The sequence below is a fragment of the Papio anubis genome, chromosome 10 (genome assembly GCF_008728515.1).
Source record: "Papio anubis isolate 15944 chromosome 10, Panubis1.0, whole genome shotgun sequence".
Classification (NCBI taxonomy): Eukaryota; Metazoa; Chordata; class Mammalia; order Primates; family Cercopithecidae; genus Papio; species Papio anubis.
This window is the reverse complement of record NC_044985.1, coordinates 63,167,482-63,183,589: the sequence shown is the minus strand read 5'-3', so window position 1 is coordinate 63,183,589 and position 16,108 is coordinate 63,167,482. Positions and strand designations below refer to the sequence as shown.

At 36.1% G+C, this 16,108-nt stretch overlaps 1 protein-coding gene across 11 annotated transcripts in view; it reads left to right on the top strand.

The window, feature by feature from the left end:
• The window catches only part of ZNF385B (zinc finger protein 385B), a 417,130-nt gene that overhangs the window by 362,013 nt on the left and 39,009 nt on the right, over positions 1-16,108 (top strand). For 10 of the 11 annotated variants that reach the window (XM_009182538.4, XM_009182541.4, XM_009182542.4 and 7 more), the window contains one exon: positions 14,941-15,103. The exons of the other annotated variant lie outside the window; for it this stretch is intronic. In XM_009182538.4, coding sequence (XP_009180802.1) covers positions 14,941-15,103 — 163 coding nt within the window. The remainder of the gene's footprint in view (positions 1-14,940; positions 15,104-16,108) is intronic. 11 annotated transcript variants of the gene reach the window in all.

Sequence of the window (16,108 nt, the reverse complement as noted above, 5' to 3'; positions counted from 1 at the left end):
TCTGTTTCTTTAAGATTCATCATTAGATTGTTTATTTGAAGTTTTTCTCTTTTTTGATGTAGGCACTTATAACTATAAACTTCTCTCTTAGTACTGCTTTTGCAGTATCCCATAGGTTTGGGTATGTTGTGTTTCCATTATCATTTGTTTCAAGAAATTTTTTCATTTCCTTCTTAATTTGTTCATTGAACCACTCATCATTCAGGAACATATTGCTTAATTTCCATATATTTGTATAGTTTCCAAAATTCCTTTTGTTATGAATTTCTAGTTTTATTCCATTGTGGTCAGAGAAGATGCTCGAAATTATTTCAATTTTTTTTGTTTGTTTTAATGCTTGCTATGAGTTGTTTTTTTTTGTTTTGTTTTGTTTTTTGGTTTTTTTTGGTTTTTTTTTTGGTCTGTTCTTGAGAATGATCTGTGTTGAGGAAAAGAATATGTATTCTACAGCCATTAGATTAAATGTTCTGTAAATATCTAATAGGTCCATTTGGTCTATATGTAGGCTTGTTGTATGTAGTTTTTTATGGTCTATTCTTGAGAATGAGCCATGTGTTGAGTAAAAGAATATGTATTCTACAGCCATTAGATTCAATGTTCTATAAATATCTAACAGGTCCATTTGGTCTATAGTATGGATTAAGTCTGATGTTTCTTTGTTGATTTTCTGTCTGAAAGATCAGCCCAGTGCTGAAAGTAGGGTGTTGAAGTCTCCAGGTATTATTGTATCGGGGCCTCTCTCTTTAGCTCTAATAACATTTTCTTTATTTATCTGGGTGCTCCCATGTTGGATAATATAAAATTGTTATATTATTTTGCTGAATTGACCCCTTTATCACTATATAGTCTCTTACAGTTTTTGTCTTGAAATCTATTTTTTCTGATATAAGATATAGCAACTCCTACTACTTTTTTGGTTTCCATTAGTGTGGAATATCTTTTTACATCCCTTAATTTTCAATCTGTGTGTCTTTACAAGTGGTGTGTTTTTTACAGCCAGCTGATCAATGGGTCTTGTTTCTTCATCCATTCAGCCAGTCTATGTCTTCTGATTGGAGAGTTTAGTGTATTTACATTCAATGTTATTGATAAGTAAGGACTTACTCCTGCCATTTTTGTTATTTATTTTCTGGTTGTTTTATGGTCTTGTCTTCCTTCCTTCCTTCCTTCCTTCCTTCCTTCTTTCCTTTTTGTGTTCCTTTAGTGAAGGCAATTTTCTCTGGTGATATGATTTAGTTTCTTCCTTTTTATTTTTTTGTATATTCATTGTATTTTTCTTTTTTTGGTTTGAGTTTACCATTAGGTTTGCAAATAGTATCTTATAACCTATTATTTTAACCTGATGAGAACTTAACTCTATTTGCATAAACATACAAGCAAAAAAAAAATTAATAAAAAACTTAATGTCTTAATTTATCTCCCCACTTTTTAACTTTTTGTTTCTATCTTATTGTACTATGTCTTGAAAAGTTGTTGTAGCTGTTATTTTTCATTGATTCATTGCTAAGTCTTTCTACTTAGGCTAAGAGTAGTTTACATACCACAGTTATGGTGTTATCTTATTCTGTGTTTTTCTCTGTATTTACTGTTATAAGTGAGTTTTGTACCTTACATGATTATTTATTGTTCATCAATGTCCTTTTCTTTCTGATTGACATACTCTCTTTAGCATTTCTTACAGAATAGGTCTGATCTTGATGAAATACCTCAGTTTTTGTTTGTCTGGGAAAGTCTTTGTTCCTCTGTTTGTTTGTTTGTTTGTTTTTGAGATAGACTCTCACTCTGTTGCCCAGGCTGGAATGCAATGGTGTGATCTCAGCTCACTGCAACCTCTGCCTCCCAGGTTCAAGTGATTCTTGTGCCTCAGCCTCTCAAGTAGCTGGGATTACAGCGTGCACCACCACACCCAGCTAATTTTTGTGTTTTCAGTAGAGACAAAATTTTGCCATGTTGGCCAGGCTGGTCTCGAACACCTGGCCTCAAGTGATCCATCTGCCTCAGCCTCCCAAAATGCTGAGATTACAGGCATGAGCCACCACTCCTGGCCTCTCCTTCACGTTTGAAGGATAGTTTTGTCAGATATACTATTCCAGGATAAAAGCTTTTTTTCCTTCAGTTCTATAAATATGTCATGCCACTCTTTCCTAGCCTTTAATATTTCCACTGAAAAGTCTGCTGGCAGATGTATTGGAGCTCTGTTGTATGTGATTTGTTTATTTTCTCTTGTTGCTTTTAGAATCTTTTCTTTATTTTTAACCTTTGGGGCTTTGATTATTAAGTACCTTGAGGTAGCCTTTTTGGGTTAAATCTACTTGGTGTTCTAAACCTTCTTGTACTTGGATATTGATATCTTTCTCTATGTTTGGGAAATTCTCTGTTACTATGTCTTTGCATAAACTTTCTATCCCTATCTCTTTTTCTACCCCCTCTTTAAGGCCAATAACTCTTAGATTTGCCCATTCAAGGCTTTGTTTTTAGATCCTGTAGATATACTTCATTGGTTTTTTTTTTTTTTTTCTTTTTTCTGTTGTCTCTTCTCTCCATGTATTTTCAAATAGCCTGTTTCCAAGCTCACTAGTTCTTCTGCTTCATCAATTCTGCTATTAAAGAAATCTGAGGAATTCTTCAGGATGTCAGTTGCATTTTTCAGCTCCAGAATTTCTGCTTGATTCTTTTTAATTATTTCAATCTCTTTGTTAAATTTATCTAATATAATTCTGAATTCCTTCTCTGTGTTACCTTGAATTTCTTTATGTTTCCTCAACACAGTTATTTTGAATTCTCTGTCTGAAACTGTTTTTCTAGGATTGGTGCCTGATGTCTTATTTAGTTCATTTGGTGAAGTCATAGTTTCCTGGATAGTGTTGATGCTAGTAGATGTTCTTTGGGCATTGAAGAGTTAGGTATTTAGGTAGTCTTCACTGTCTGGGCTTATTTGTAGCCGTCCTTCTTGGGAAGGCTTTGCAGATATTTGAGAGGACTTGGGTATTGTGATCTAAGCTGTATCTGCTTCAGGGTCACCCCAATCCATGTAACGCTGTGGTACTTGCAGACTCACAGAGGCATCACCTTGATGGTCTTGGACAGGATCTGGGAAAATTCTCTGGATTACCAAGCAGAGACTTGTCCTTTTCCCTTAATTTCTCTCAAACATATAGAATCTCTCTCCATTCTAAGCCACCTAAAGCTGGGAGATAGAGTGACAAGCACCCCTGTGGCCACTACCACTATGACTGTGCTGGGTGAGACCTAAAGCCAGCACAGCACTGGGTCTCACCCAAGGCCTGTTGCAACCACTCCATGACTACTGCCTATGTTCACTCAAGGCCCTGGGATTTTACAATAAGCAGGTGGCAAAGCCAACCAGGCCGGTTTTCTTCTGTTTAGGGCAATGAGGTCGCCCAGTTCCCAGGTGGGTCCAGAAGTGCCATCTGTCAGTTGGGTACTAGAGTAAAAAACCTTAGAAGTCTACCTGGTGTTCTGTTGTATTGAGGCTGAGCTGGCACTCAAACCACAAAATACAGTTCTTCCTTCCCACTTCCAAAAGCAGAGCAGCCTTACCTCATAGCCACCACCACCTCAGACGAAGAGGGGTACTGCCAGATTTCTGTCAATGTTCCCTTAAGGCCCAGGGTCTCTTAAGTCAGCTTGTCATGAATGCTGCCTGGCCTGGGACTCACCCTTAAAGGCAGTGGGCTCCCCCTCTGGCACAAGGCAGGTCCAGAAATGCTATCCAAGAGTCCAGTCCTGGATCTGGGGACCCCAAGAGTACACTTGGTGCTCTACCCCTCTGTGGCCATGCTGATACCTAAGGTGCAAGACAAAGTCCCCTTTACTTTTCTCTCTGCTTTTCTCAAGCAGAAGGACTTTTGCCCTGTAGCTACCACACAATAATAAAATAAATGTACATAACTGCTTTAAAAAAATAGAAAACTTTTTAATTACTCATATGAAATATCTCTAAAGCCTGTTGCTAAATAGAAAAGGCAAAGTGCAGAACAGCATATGTAATGTGTAGTCACTTGTGTACAAATAAAAGAAAGAAAAAATACACATAAATGTATACATTTGCTTGATAGGCATGTAAACAATCCCTGGCAGGATACACAAGAAAGTGTTAACAACTGGTTGCTGAATCTAAGAGGTAACTTTTCTCTGCTTATTTTTTTTATACTTTTAACTGTATGATTGTTTTACCTAGATCTTAAAAAATGCAATTTAAATTTAAAAGAAACAAAAGTAATTGCTAGCTAGCTGAACATAAAATTCCATCGAAATGATGGATGATTTATGTCCAAAAATTGCAGATATGTGAAAAATTATAAATGTCAGTTAAGAAAATTATGTTTCTGAAGCCTTTCTGATTGGTCAGTGGAATTTAATTTTGAACCTTTTTCATCTCTTTCCTGGATGAGCCTCCTTTGCCTCACCCCCAGCCTCTCCACTGCACACACACAGTTGGTTCTCCATACAGCAACCAATGCGATCCTTTAATAAATGGAAGCCAAATGAGGTTTCTCTTCTGATTTAAAACACTCCTGTGACTCTGCATCTACTCAGAATAAAAATCAAAATCCTTACAATGGATATTTGGTGTTCCCTGAACCTGAAGTACTCTTCTCGCAGATATCTACCTGGTTAACTCCCTTACTTCTTTCAGGTCTCTGTGAAAATGCCCGCTCAACAGAGTTACCTTGATACTTAAAATGGCACATTACACCATAGTCTACCCCTTACTTGTCTTTATTTTTTATAGCACTATATAACATATTCATAGGTGTATCACTTATCCGTTAATACTAATATATATATAAATTTATAATTTCTTATCTATGTCCCCATATTAGAACACAAGTTTCAATAGACCTGTATTCCACAACACTTAGAATAATGCCTAGAATATAATACGTGTTCGATATATATTTGTTGCATTAAAGAATGGATGGACCCTCAGTGTTACGTTCCTCCTTTTAGAATGTTTTTTTCCCTCTGCTATATATATATATACATACACACACACACACACACACACACACACACACCTACATATATATACACATGCCATATACATGCCATATGTACACATATACATGCCGTATACCTATATATGTTATTTACTTTTGTTATCCTCTACACAAGATTATAAGCTCCTAGCAGTCACAAACCATGTCTTCTGAAACACCTATTACATGATACATAATAAAACATTGCTAAATTGAGTTGAATTAAAACAATTCACAGTGATGATACCATATATGTATGACTTTTGTTATGACTACTGTTGGTGAGTAGAACTTTTAGACAATATCACACAGAATCAGAAAGTGGAAACCCACTAGCGTTTGCTGATTATATTAAAATATTTTAGATTTTATCAGTGAATCAAAGTTATAGATATTATTATTTTTGTTTTGCCTCCAGCAGACCAATCTCTTATATGTGAGGAAGGTTGACCCAATTAATTTTGAATGAAAACTTCTAGTTTAATCTGGAACTTCAGTATAGAAACAACCTTAGCATGACTCAGATGAGCTAAGTGACTACTAAAGATGTGTTTTCATTATTTTCTCTTAGTTATATTGTGTTTTGAGGGTATCTGTTATTAATCTTCACATTTACATATTCTACTTAATTTTTAATTATAAGATGTCTTCTAGGTTTAGTAATTGGTTTAGGGTTTTGGAGAATGAATTTTACAAAAACCTGTTTTGTGAAACAGGTTTTCAAATGAGTAATAATAAGTAAATAACATATTAAACATCTATAAAATATTATTAATGCTATTCTTCAACCAATTCTCAGAGTATTGAACTTTCAAAGTTACTTTGCCACTTTCATCTACTTTAAGGATACTGTTTGTCAAACAAAAGGAGACCCAATGCAAATTCTAATTTTAGATTTATTGTGTATTATTTATGTAAATTTCCTTAATGTGGAAATCAAAGTAAGTGTAATACCTTCTGGACTGATTAAAAATTAATGTGTGGAAGCCTGAGAGCCTAATTTAAAAGACCATCAGAAGGCTTGAATCAGTTAGCTATAGAGTCACAGCTTTAATGCATAAACTTGAATTATATTGCATTACTTATCATTGAGTAACAAAAATTGCCCTTATGAAGCACACAATGGCAGTCTGTTTTCCCGCTGAAAGATAGCAACACTCTCAAACACATTAGCAACTTGGGATATAACTGTGAAAACACTATAAACTCTGAAATATCCTCCTTTATATGTCAAGGTAGCTGAGAATTATCAACTAAGATTTCCCAGTTTAATATAAGATGTGAAATTAATTTGAGAGAGATGGGTGATTTCTATTTTTAAATACTTTTGGGAAAATCATAAAATAAATAATTCAAAAATAGTAAGTAGTTATTAACAAATTGTAATATTATAATATTTTGTGTCATATTATAAAATAAAAGATGGCCAGGCATGGTGTTGCACACCTGAAATCTCAGCAATTTGGGAGGGCAAGGCAGTAGGATCACTTGAGACCGGGAGTTTAAGGCCAGCCTAAGCAATATACCAAGACGTCACCTCTCCAAAAAATTTTTAAAAACTAGCCAGGAATGGTGGCATGTACCTGTAGTCCCAGCTACTTGGGAGGCTAAAGCAGGAGGACAGTGTGAGCCCAGGAGTTTGAGGTTGCAGCAAGCTATGATGGCCCCTCTGCACTGCAAGCTGGGTGACAGAGTGAGACCCTGTCTCTAAATAAATAAATAAGCAAATGAAAAATAAAAGATATTATCCATGTGTTTTATTAAATCTCTAAAGTTCAGAACTTCTAAAAGATGAGGTCCCTATATACATAATTCTTTGAGAAAATTAGGTATTTTTACAAATTATAATGGTTCCCGTTATTTCATATTTAAAATTATGTTAGTAGACAGAGAACTCATTTTCTCACTCTGGTATAACAAAGAATATAGTTTATCAAGTGCATTATTCATGAAGTTTGTGATTTGCCTCCTCTTATGATTTGAGAGAGTGGCTAAAGGCATGCTTTGCCAGGTTTCATTTACTTCATGTGACCTCCCTTAAACTCTAGTGCATATACTAAGAGTTTACATATACATTTATCATTAAATTGACTCAGATATTGATGCCAATCCAGAAGGTGAAGTAAATATACCTTTTAGAAATTCTAAAATTGTTATATAATTTAAATGGAGAGTTAAGCAGTCTTACTTTCTTAAGCAAGATATTTCTTGATGAATTCTTAAATAAATTGTGATGATGTTAAATTGTGACATTAAATAAAAATCATTTTATTACTCATTACCTATGTTGAAAAATTCATATAAACCTACTTCCATTAGGTTGGTGAGAGAAACATCTTTTTCAAACTAAAATCTCTAAAATGTACAGTATTCATTCATAGAATTAAGGAACTACTCATCTAAGATTAACTTTACCTTGGTAAATATATAATAAACTTATTTATAAAAGAAGATAATTTTAAATTATGGCCTGATTTGAAATACAGGAGAGAACTAGAGGAGAGAGAGAGTGCAGAACTGAACAAATGAAAAGATTTGTGTTCAGATCACAGTTGATACAGCCAACCTTAAATAATTGTCTCTCTTATGCCCTGTGCTACTCACCCCTAAACTAGTAACATAGAGTGTCAGTGAATATCCAGGGGAAGAAATGTAGATTGCTGAGAATCATCTAAAATTAATAATCTGCCTTCCAGTAATTGAAATATAAAACTTGGAAAATGAGATAAAATTTTATTCACTTGAAACTCCATTATAAGAAATCATTTTATTTATTTTTTAAAAGCACTTTTTTTTTTTACTATATTCCAGCTGATTTTTAACTCAAACTGCAGCATCTTTCTAATTCATCATGTAAATTCTGTCATAGTTATTTGGTCCATTTAACTTCTGTATATTTCTGTGTGTAAGTAATTCCACCAATGAATCATGGGCAAGAAACATGAGCATCAAGACTCTTCGCTGACAAATAAGCAATTTGAAAAATTAATTTCAAGCCCTCTAAAGATCTTAGCATTTTAAGAAATGAATTTTGCCTACATTGAAAATTTTTGATAATGTGATTGAACATACGTGTGTGTGTGTGTTTGTGTATGTAATGCTCATATATTCAAATAGTGGTATTTTAAAGCAGCTGTAACGCAAGAACTGTAATTCTATCTTATAATATTTGAGAGAATCTAAATTGGGCCCAAAGAGAATTAGCAGTCTGGAGTACATATCATTTTCTTCTTAGAAAGCAACCACTTTCACTTTAGTAACGTAGAAATATTTAGAGTTGATGGGGTTTTTTACATGTATATTATAAAGTCAGTGAATATAGAATGTCATAGGTACGACTCTGGCCTGGCACAACCCAGAAGATACTACTAATGTTGAAATATATGTGAATAGTGCCCTGCAGAGTTATGTAATGTGATGGCCCTAGACAGGCCATAGCAACTGGTAGTGTTTCACTAGATGTAAATTAGCAATTAGCAAAGACATTGTCTTTTTGAGCTAAAAGGCTCGTAATAGTTATAATTTTGTCTGGACTTTGTTTTCAAGAGATCCCAATAGATGAGAATTGAATGAAGTGAATATCAAAGCCCATAGTATGTCATTACTGATATTGCAGGCCTTACAATTGCAAACATCAGCAGAAAATCTTACTAGCAATCTTTGGATAAGTAAGCCTTTCTCTTGGGTATAGCTTATACTTCCTATATTGTACCTTTGTCTCTGAGAGTGTGTGATCTTATGAATGCAACAAGTATATGCCAAAAGCATTGTAATAGTAAAACCAGTTTTATCTTGAAACAATGATTTAAGTAATTATTGAACTATTACTCAGTAAACTTTAGTTTCTTAGTATGTTTAACTATAGCATTTTAAGTGTCTTGCTTTTGTCTCAAATAATTATTAAAGATTCAATATAAATTACTTAATTAATTTAATGTAAGATTTTAGTTTGGAGCAGAGGATAAAATTTGTGATGTAAGAGCAGCATCTTACATCATAATCATTTTCTATACAACATGCCTACAAATAGAATATTTGATTTTTAATTGAAAACACTATGATATGTTTCTGTGGTACAGGGAACCATCATTTTCAAGGTAGTACAACGTAGCAACCTTTCCCTGTTGTTCCCTTTATATCTCTATTCTAGTGAAACTGAAAAGTGTACGTGCCCAGGAAACACTGTATAATACACAGGACTCAGTGCCCTGGCACATGTTGTTCCCTTTGCCCATAATACCTTCATCTCCATTCTGCCACTCCAGAGCCCTGCCCTTGCAGCAGAACTCAGCTCTGATACCCTCTTTTCATGGAGCTTCCTTGATTTCTTCAGTCTGAAGAGATTTACCTCTCCCCTGACTCTCATATTCTTTGTTTCTTGGTACCTCCCATTTTACAATTCTGCCTTCTGCTTTGGATTGTAGTTATTTGTATGCTTGTCTTTTCTTCCAACCACGATTCTGGCAAGTAGGGGTCTTTGTTTTTAATCTTTTACAATATCTAGACCATGGCAGGTACTAAATAATTTTTTGCAGAATAAATCATCAGGTTTCCCTTTTGTTAGTTTAGCCTGTTTTATGGTAGTTCATCTGACATATGTTTTATTTGGCATTTTAGTATATTGGGTTTTCCTGATAATTAGCTGACCTCTGCTATTTCCCTTATAACCCTGCTTAACACATTGAAATCTAAGGTCTCAGGAAAAAAACAGATGCCAGTAGTTTTAATTATGCACTTTCTTTAATTAAGGGAACAGTTCTAATTACTTTTTAAAATGCAAAAACAGGTTGGTTCTATTGGTAAATAGATAGGCAAGTACTTTCTCCAGGGCCATTTTCTTTCCCCAGTCACTTTGTGAGTTTGTCCTTGGACTGTATTTTCCGTACAAAGTGAGCACAGTTTAATGTCCTCATTCAAGTTCCTAGCCATCTCTCTGAAGTCCAAATTAGAAATAAGGTAAAAATCAGGCTGGGCGCGGTGGTTCTCACCTGTAATCTCAGCACTTTGGAAGGCCGAAGTGGGAGGATCAAGAGGTCAGGAGATAGAGACCAGCCTGGCCAACAGGGTGAAACCCCGTCTCTACTAAAATACAAAAAATTAGCTGGACATGTTGGCGCACGCCTGTAGTCCCAGCTACTCAGGAGGCTGAAGCAGGGGAATCACTTGAACCCAGGGAGGAGAGGTTGCAGTGAGGCCAAGATTGTGCCACCGCACTCCAGCCTGGTGACAGAGCGAGGCTCTGTCTCAAAAAAAAAAAAAAAAGAAAAGAAATAAATAAGATAAAAATCAGAAATGAGAACACAGTGAATTTTAGAAGTTTTTGGGTTACATTTTTGTTTTTGAAGCATTAAGTCATCTCATTCTTTATCTTTTTTGTTTGGACCAATGGGTTTCTAAGAAATGTAAAGGATTTGAGAAAGTGAAGAGCTTTAGCAACAAAAGTTATTAATGGAAGAAAACATTCCAAGTTGTCATTTCCTATGAAAGCTATTCTTCTATCAGTGGGTGGTCAGGTAATTACCAGAGTGGCCTTCAGAGAAGAACCTATATGCTGATGAATTCTTATGTGAAGGTCAGTGTAGTGGTTTGGGCGACTCTTTCTAATTCTGGCAATTCTTGTGAAGAGGTTTCTTTGTTCACCGCCAGTTAGGGGCACAGCAGCACTTTAGGAGGGGAAGCAGAATGCAAGCCATTAGTGCTAGACAAGCATGTGTCTGCTAATTACTCATTGGGTGTAAAATAAGTCAGCTTGGCCCACCTAGTCTCTTAGAAGTGACACAAGAGCCATTGTTGATGGGCTTGATGTGTGTTGCCTAGTTCATGGGTTTTGTGGCACCTGTCCTTGTTTCTTTCACTCCTCAAGTAAGAAGGCTCCTAGATAATGAAGTCAGGTTAATCTTTTGCTACTTAACAGTGTCTCAGTTTCACTTGAAGATTTGCCCAGCATTTAGAAGCTGTTGACACTGCCTCAGACACAGTACTAGGGATAGCAAAGTGCCACTACTAAGAATACCACAGGAGAATGGGAAAGATGCCAAATATAAGGAAGTGGCACTTGCCATTCTGTCTTTATTTCACAGTCTTCCACTCCATTTTTCCCAAACAACAGTCAATAGAAGCTAAAAAGCCTTGTTGCACTTTTCTCCCTGACTCTGAACTCAAAGCAGAAGTGGATCATGGCTATGGAGAGTTTTTTCCATCTTGGCCAGTGAAGTGTCATTTAGCTGGATCCTTATCCCAAGTGTTAATTGACGCTGTTAACTTTTGACACGGATGCCAAGAAATAGTAATGAGGAAATGACACTGTTTATCTTGCACTTGGAGGTTTTATTTAGAGAACCATATGTTTCTTTAGCCAAAGGGCACTAAAGTAACGCTGCACTATTTAGTGTACTGCGAAAGATGAGTTTTTAGCAGGTCTCCTGATACCTTGTAGAAATTGTTATATATTTAAAAAGCGGAACTTTTTGTTGTTGTTGTTTGTTTGAGACGAAGTCTCACTCTGTTGCCCAGGTCAGAGTGCAATGGCACAGTCAGGGCTCACTACAGCCTCGACTTTCCAGGCTCAAGTGATCCATCTACCTCCTCCCCACAAGAAGCTGGGACTACAGGCATGTGCCACCATGTTCAGCTAATTTTTTTGAATTTTGGTAGAAACAAGGTCTCGAGATGTTGCCCAAGCTGGTCTCAAACTCCTAAGCTCAAGCTGTACTCCCTCCTGGGCCTCCCAAAGTGCTGGAGTTTCAGGCGCTGCACCTGGCCTAAAAGTGGAACTTTCTTTACTCAACAGAAGGATCAGACCTGGTGTTTAATATTAGCATATTTTCCATGAATTAAGTATGTATTTCCTACTCATAGAAATTTCTATAGGATTGAGTTATAATCTTCTCTGAGTAATTAAAAGCAGCATGGTATCTTTGTGTATATTTTTTACTTCTAATAAAATTATAACGTTAACTTAGTGCAGGTAGGTATATGTATAATGTGGCTATAAAATTAAATAGGGATATGCATGTAAGCATTTTATATCTACCATGGCTTCTCCACCTACCTGTGTGACTTTTTATAAGTTATTTAACTTCTCTATGCCCAGTTTCCCGTTTGTAAAGTGCTGGCCAGTAATGCCTATTTCATAGGATATTATAAGGATTAAATGAGTTAGAATATGTAATGCATTTAGAATTGTGCCTGAAACAGTAAGCTCAGTAATATTAATCATTATTATTATATTACGTTATCAATTTTTAATTTTTATTTGCATATTTTCTTAATGTATAACTACCAAACTATATTAGTTGGATTCAAACATTCTTGGTTGGTAATAAAGGCCCTAAAATAATGTTACACTTTTCTCCCCCTGTGGGACTTTTTTCCAGCTTGACAGAGAACGACATAAGAAGTCCTTGAGCAAACCAAGCAAGAGCAATGTCAAGTCAATGAAAATCTAAAAAGATATGTATGAAAAGATATTCAGGAAGTTAGGGACTATGTATAGTCAGCACAAGGCTATAGACTTTGGGTGATCTGGGTTATATGCTAGGGAAATCACTAAAATGCCCAAAACCTATCCTTAGAGTACACTACTAGCAAAGCAATGTTTTTTCCCCAACCACCTCCCACCCTACAAGAAATAACACAGCAGAATCAAGGTACACTGAAAAACAGACTGTGGCATGAATCTATCACCAAGCTTCCATGTAAATGGGAGAGCAAATATATGGATATGATGATTAACTCACTGCATGACCCTTAACACTTGTGATTGTATCATCTATAATATTTGGCATGAACAAATTCATCATCATCGTTTATGAACTTAGGATAAAGTAAACTTATCTCCCACCAAGATCTGGAAGTAATGCTGGCATTGAAATGGTGCTCACCATCACCAGTTCTGCTGAACTAGCTATGGCTGGATGTCTGAAGATAGCAAAGCAACATGTCCTGGTGAAACAAGCAGGAAAGTCAGAAGAAACACTCCAACAACACACAATAATCAACCTTAGATGGCTTAGTCTAATCATGGCATGTTAGAAGAGTGCTTTGTCTCTGGTAGTTAGTAGTGAAATGGTTCCACTTAAGCAAAGGGCAGAAGGAGGACTGATAATAACCAAGTCTTCAAGAAATCAATGATATTATTATAACAGGGACTTTATTATAGTCATACTCTCCACCAATGATTTTACCAGAAGAATCATATATTCTCTCTGCTGCCTTCCTTTCTGCGTCATCTCTTTTCTCTCATATTCAGTCCAACAAACATGTAATAAATAGCTGTTGCAGAAGTCTTCCCCATTTGGAATTTGTGTGTATCATCAGGCCTCTGCTTGAGAATCTCACCTCAGTGGTGACCTCCTCTACATAACTACACATCTAGTTTCCTTGACTCATGTTGATGATGTTCCACCAAGAGGCCCATGTAAGCACCTCTTCAGCCATGGCCCTCGCTGTTCCAGCACTCTAGTGTCAGTCCTTGCCTTAGGCCTGCATCTTCCAACCAGAAATGTACTCTTCTCTACTAGTATATATGGACCCCTTTCCTCAAATCTCAAATCAAAAGTTACCCATTTTAGGAAGTCTTCATTAATGCCGCTCCTCTCTGGTCCATTGTTTGTTGTCCTGTATCGCCCATAGCATGCATCTTTTGCTGTTTTAGCTCACCCTTGTATATGGATAGCTCTCCATTGTACTTGTTACCTCAGGTATGTGTGAAACCTCATTGGACCCTAAGGACAGAGACCCATTCTGTCCACTATCACTTCCAACTACCTACCTACACACACACTTATCACCTGTATTCTGCTTGTTGAGGAGAATGAGTGGATAGGTTCATTTAATCCTCTTCAAACACATACAAGTATATAAAGAAAACTGATGTCTTTTAAAGTCGTTATTTCTTTAGAAATCCTCTAACAAAAGTTCATCTTGCTTTGCATAAGATTTATCATCCATTTCACTTTTATAACTAAGCTAATATACCATTTATGTTTAGTTTTGTTTCTTTTCACTAAATACATGTTTATATTTTTTCAGAGTCTTTTCAAAATTCAATTCAAGTGAATATACTTAGATTCTTTTGTTAACATATATATTAATACTAGATACCAATAAGAGAAAAGCCTTAGTGTTTAGGCAGAGGAGAATTTTCCAAATGTCAGTAAGTTGATTAAATGTTTTCAAGGCTTGTTGTAATTTGTTTTTGTGTTTTGTCTTGCTCTTTCTTTTTCCTTTTGATCTAGTACTGAAGTTACCGTTCTACATATGCTTTGTGTATAAATTAATTTAACACTAACCACTTAGACTTCAGAATCACATCTGAGATCAGAAACAAGGGTTTGTTACTACCTCCTTTGTGGCTTATATTATCTGTTCTTGTAACTGGAGTCATCAAAATGATACATGAAGTGCATGTAGATCTTACCAAAAAATTCAGTGTCATTTTCAATCAGTAGCACCTATTAACATGTTTCATCACACCAGTTGGTCTCAGAGCAGAGCTCAGAAGAAAGCAGACATGTGGCAAACAGGATTTTAGTTGAAGGGAAATGACTGTGAAAGGTCATACCCACAGGCATGGGTAGGACACTCAAAGCCGCTGCTGCCAGCCAATGTTTGAAAAGTACCCCCAGTGGGCAATGGTGGGAGGGCACTGAAGACAAAGCTCACCTTCGTCACAGTTTTGCCCTAATCCTTTTGTCCACTCATGTAATGTCTGGTTTTTTAAAGATGCAGGTCCTTTGTATTGTATAGGAGGTTTCGATATGCTATACCCTCTTAGGAACTGGTCTACCATTTCATGAAGTGCCAAAAACATAGTCAGGTACTGAGTTGTAAACGTCTGTGGTGCCTATGATCGAATGTATTTTTTTCCTGCATGATCATCCACTGTGGTGTTTGTAATTAGCAAAAAATGAGCCTGATTTGTTCTCCTTTGTAGAGCCAGGCCGAGGCCCACTACAAAGGAAGTAAACATGCCAAGAAGGTCAAAGCACTAGAGGCAACGAAAAATAAACCCAAAATGGTTTCTTCCAAGGACAGCGCAAAGGCTAATCCCAGCTGCTCCATCACTCCAATCACAGGCAACAACTCTGACAAATCAGGTCAATGACACTTTTTGTTCTTTACATTCTTTGTGTTTCTCCTGTTCACCTGCCCTGACCCCATTTTCCTGCCCTCAGTTGTTGCATGTTACTCTCCATGATTTGTTTTTGTGATATTAATATGTTTTCTTCACGGGAAGGATTATATGTTTGCACGGAACTTAAGCATTTGATATGTTTCCATTCCATGTTATTAAATATATACGTTTAAATATATATGTGTATATGTAAATATATATATGTATATATGCATGAAAATGAGTAGAAACTACTTGATCACAACGTGTTTAGACTAAAATCAGGAAATAGATCTAAAATACCTAGTTTATTACTTCTTTCTATTTATTTTATGTTTGTTTTTTACTATAGACTTTTTTAGTGAAGGACTCCTTAAACTTGTTTACTAATAGATATTTTTATGTCCTCTTACCTCAGTAAAAATGAATTGAGGAGCCAAAGGGGGGAACTTTCTGAGAGAGTGGCATTACTAAATGAATCTGGAAATGTGCTTAGTAATAAAAGATGATGCTTTTTGAAGATCTTCCGAGTTCCCCTCAAAGTTACAAACGGACTTACATATTTTAAGGGAATGATTTCCAACGTATGAACTGATTAACAGAAGACCTTCATATATAAATGGAAATGGGTTACTAGGTGAAATGCCTCAGAAGAAGAGACTATATTTCATAGTCCCAGTGAATCGGTAGAATCTCTGAGTAGGTTCTTTCAGTGGAAAGAGAAAAAAAATCATTTTTGTAGCATGGATACCATGAAATTGAATGTTTAATAGGCTTCCACAATCTCACATCTGCCCCTCTGCGCCCATGACGGATATGTCATCTTGTTTCAGTGACTCTTTGAAGAACAGTCTCTGTTAAAGGAGACTAAGAGAAAATGTCCCTTTCTCTTATGTTTGATGCTCTCTTTAGGGGCCTCCCTTCTGTGGGAAACACACATTTCTGATTCTCTTCTACTTCTCAGATCATTGGAGAATGTTAGAAGGAG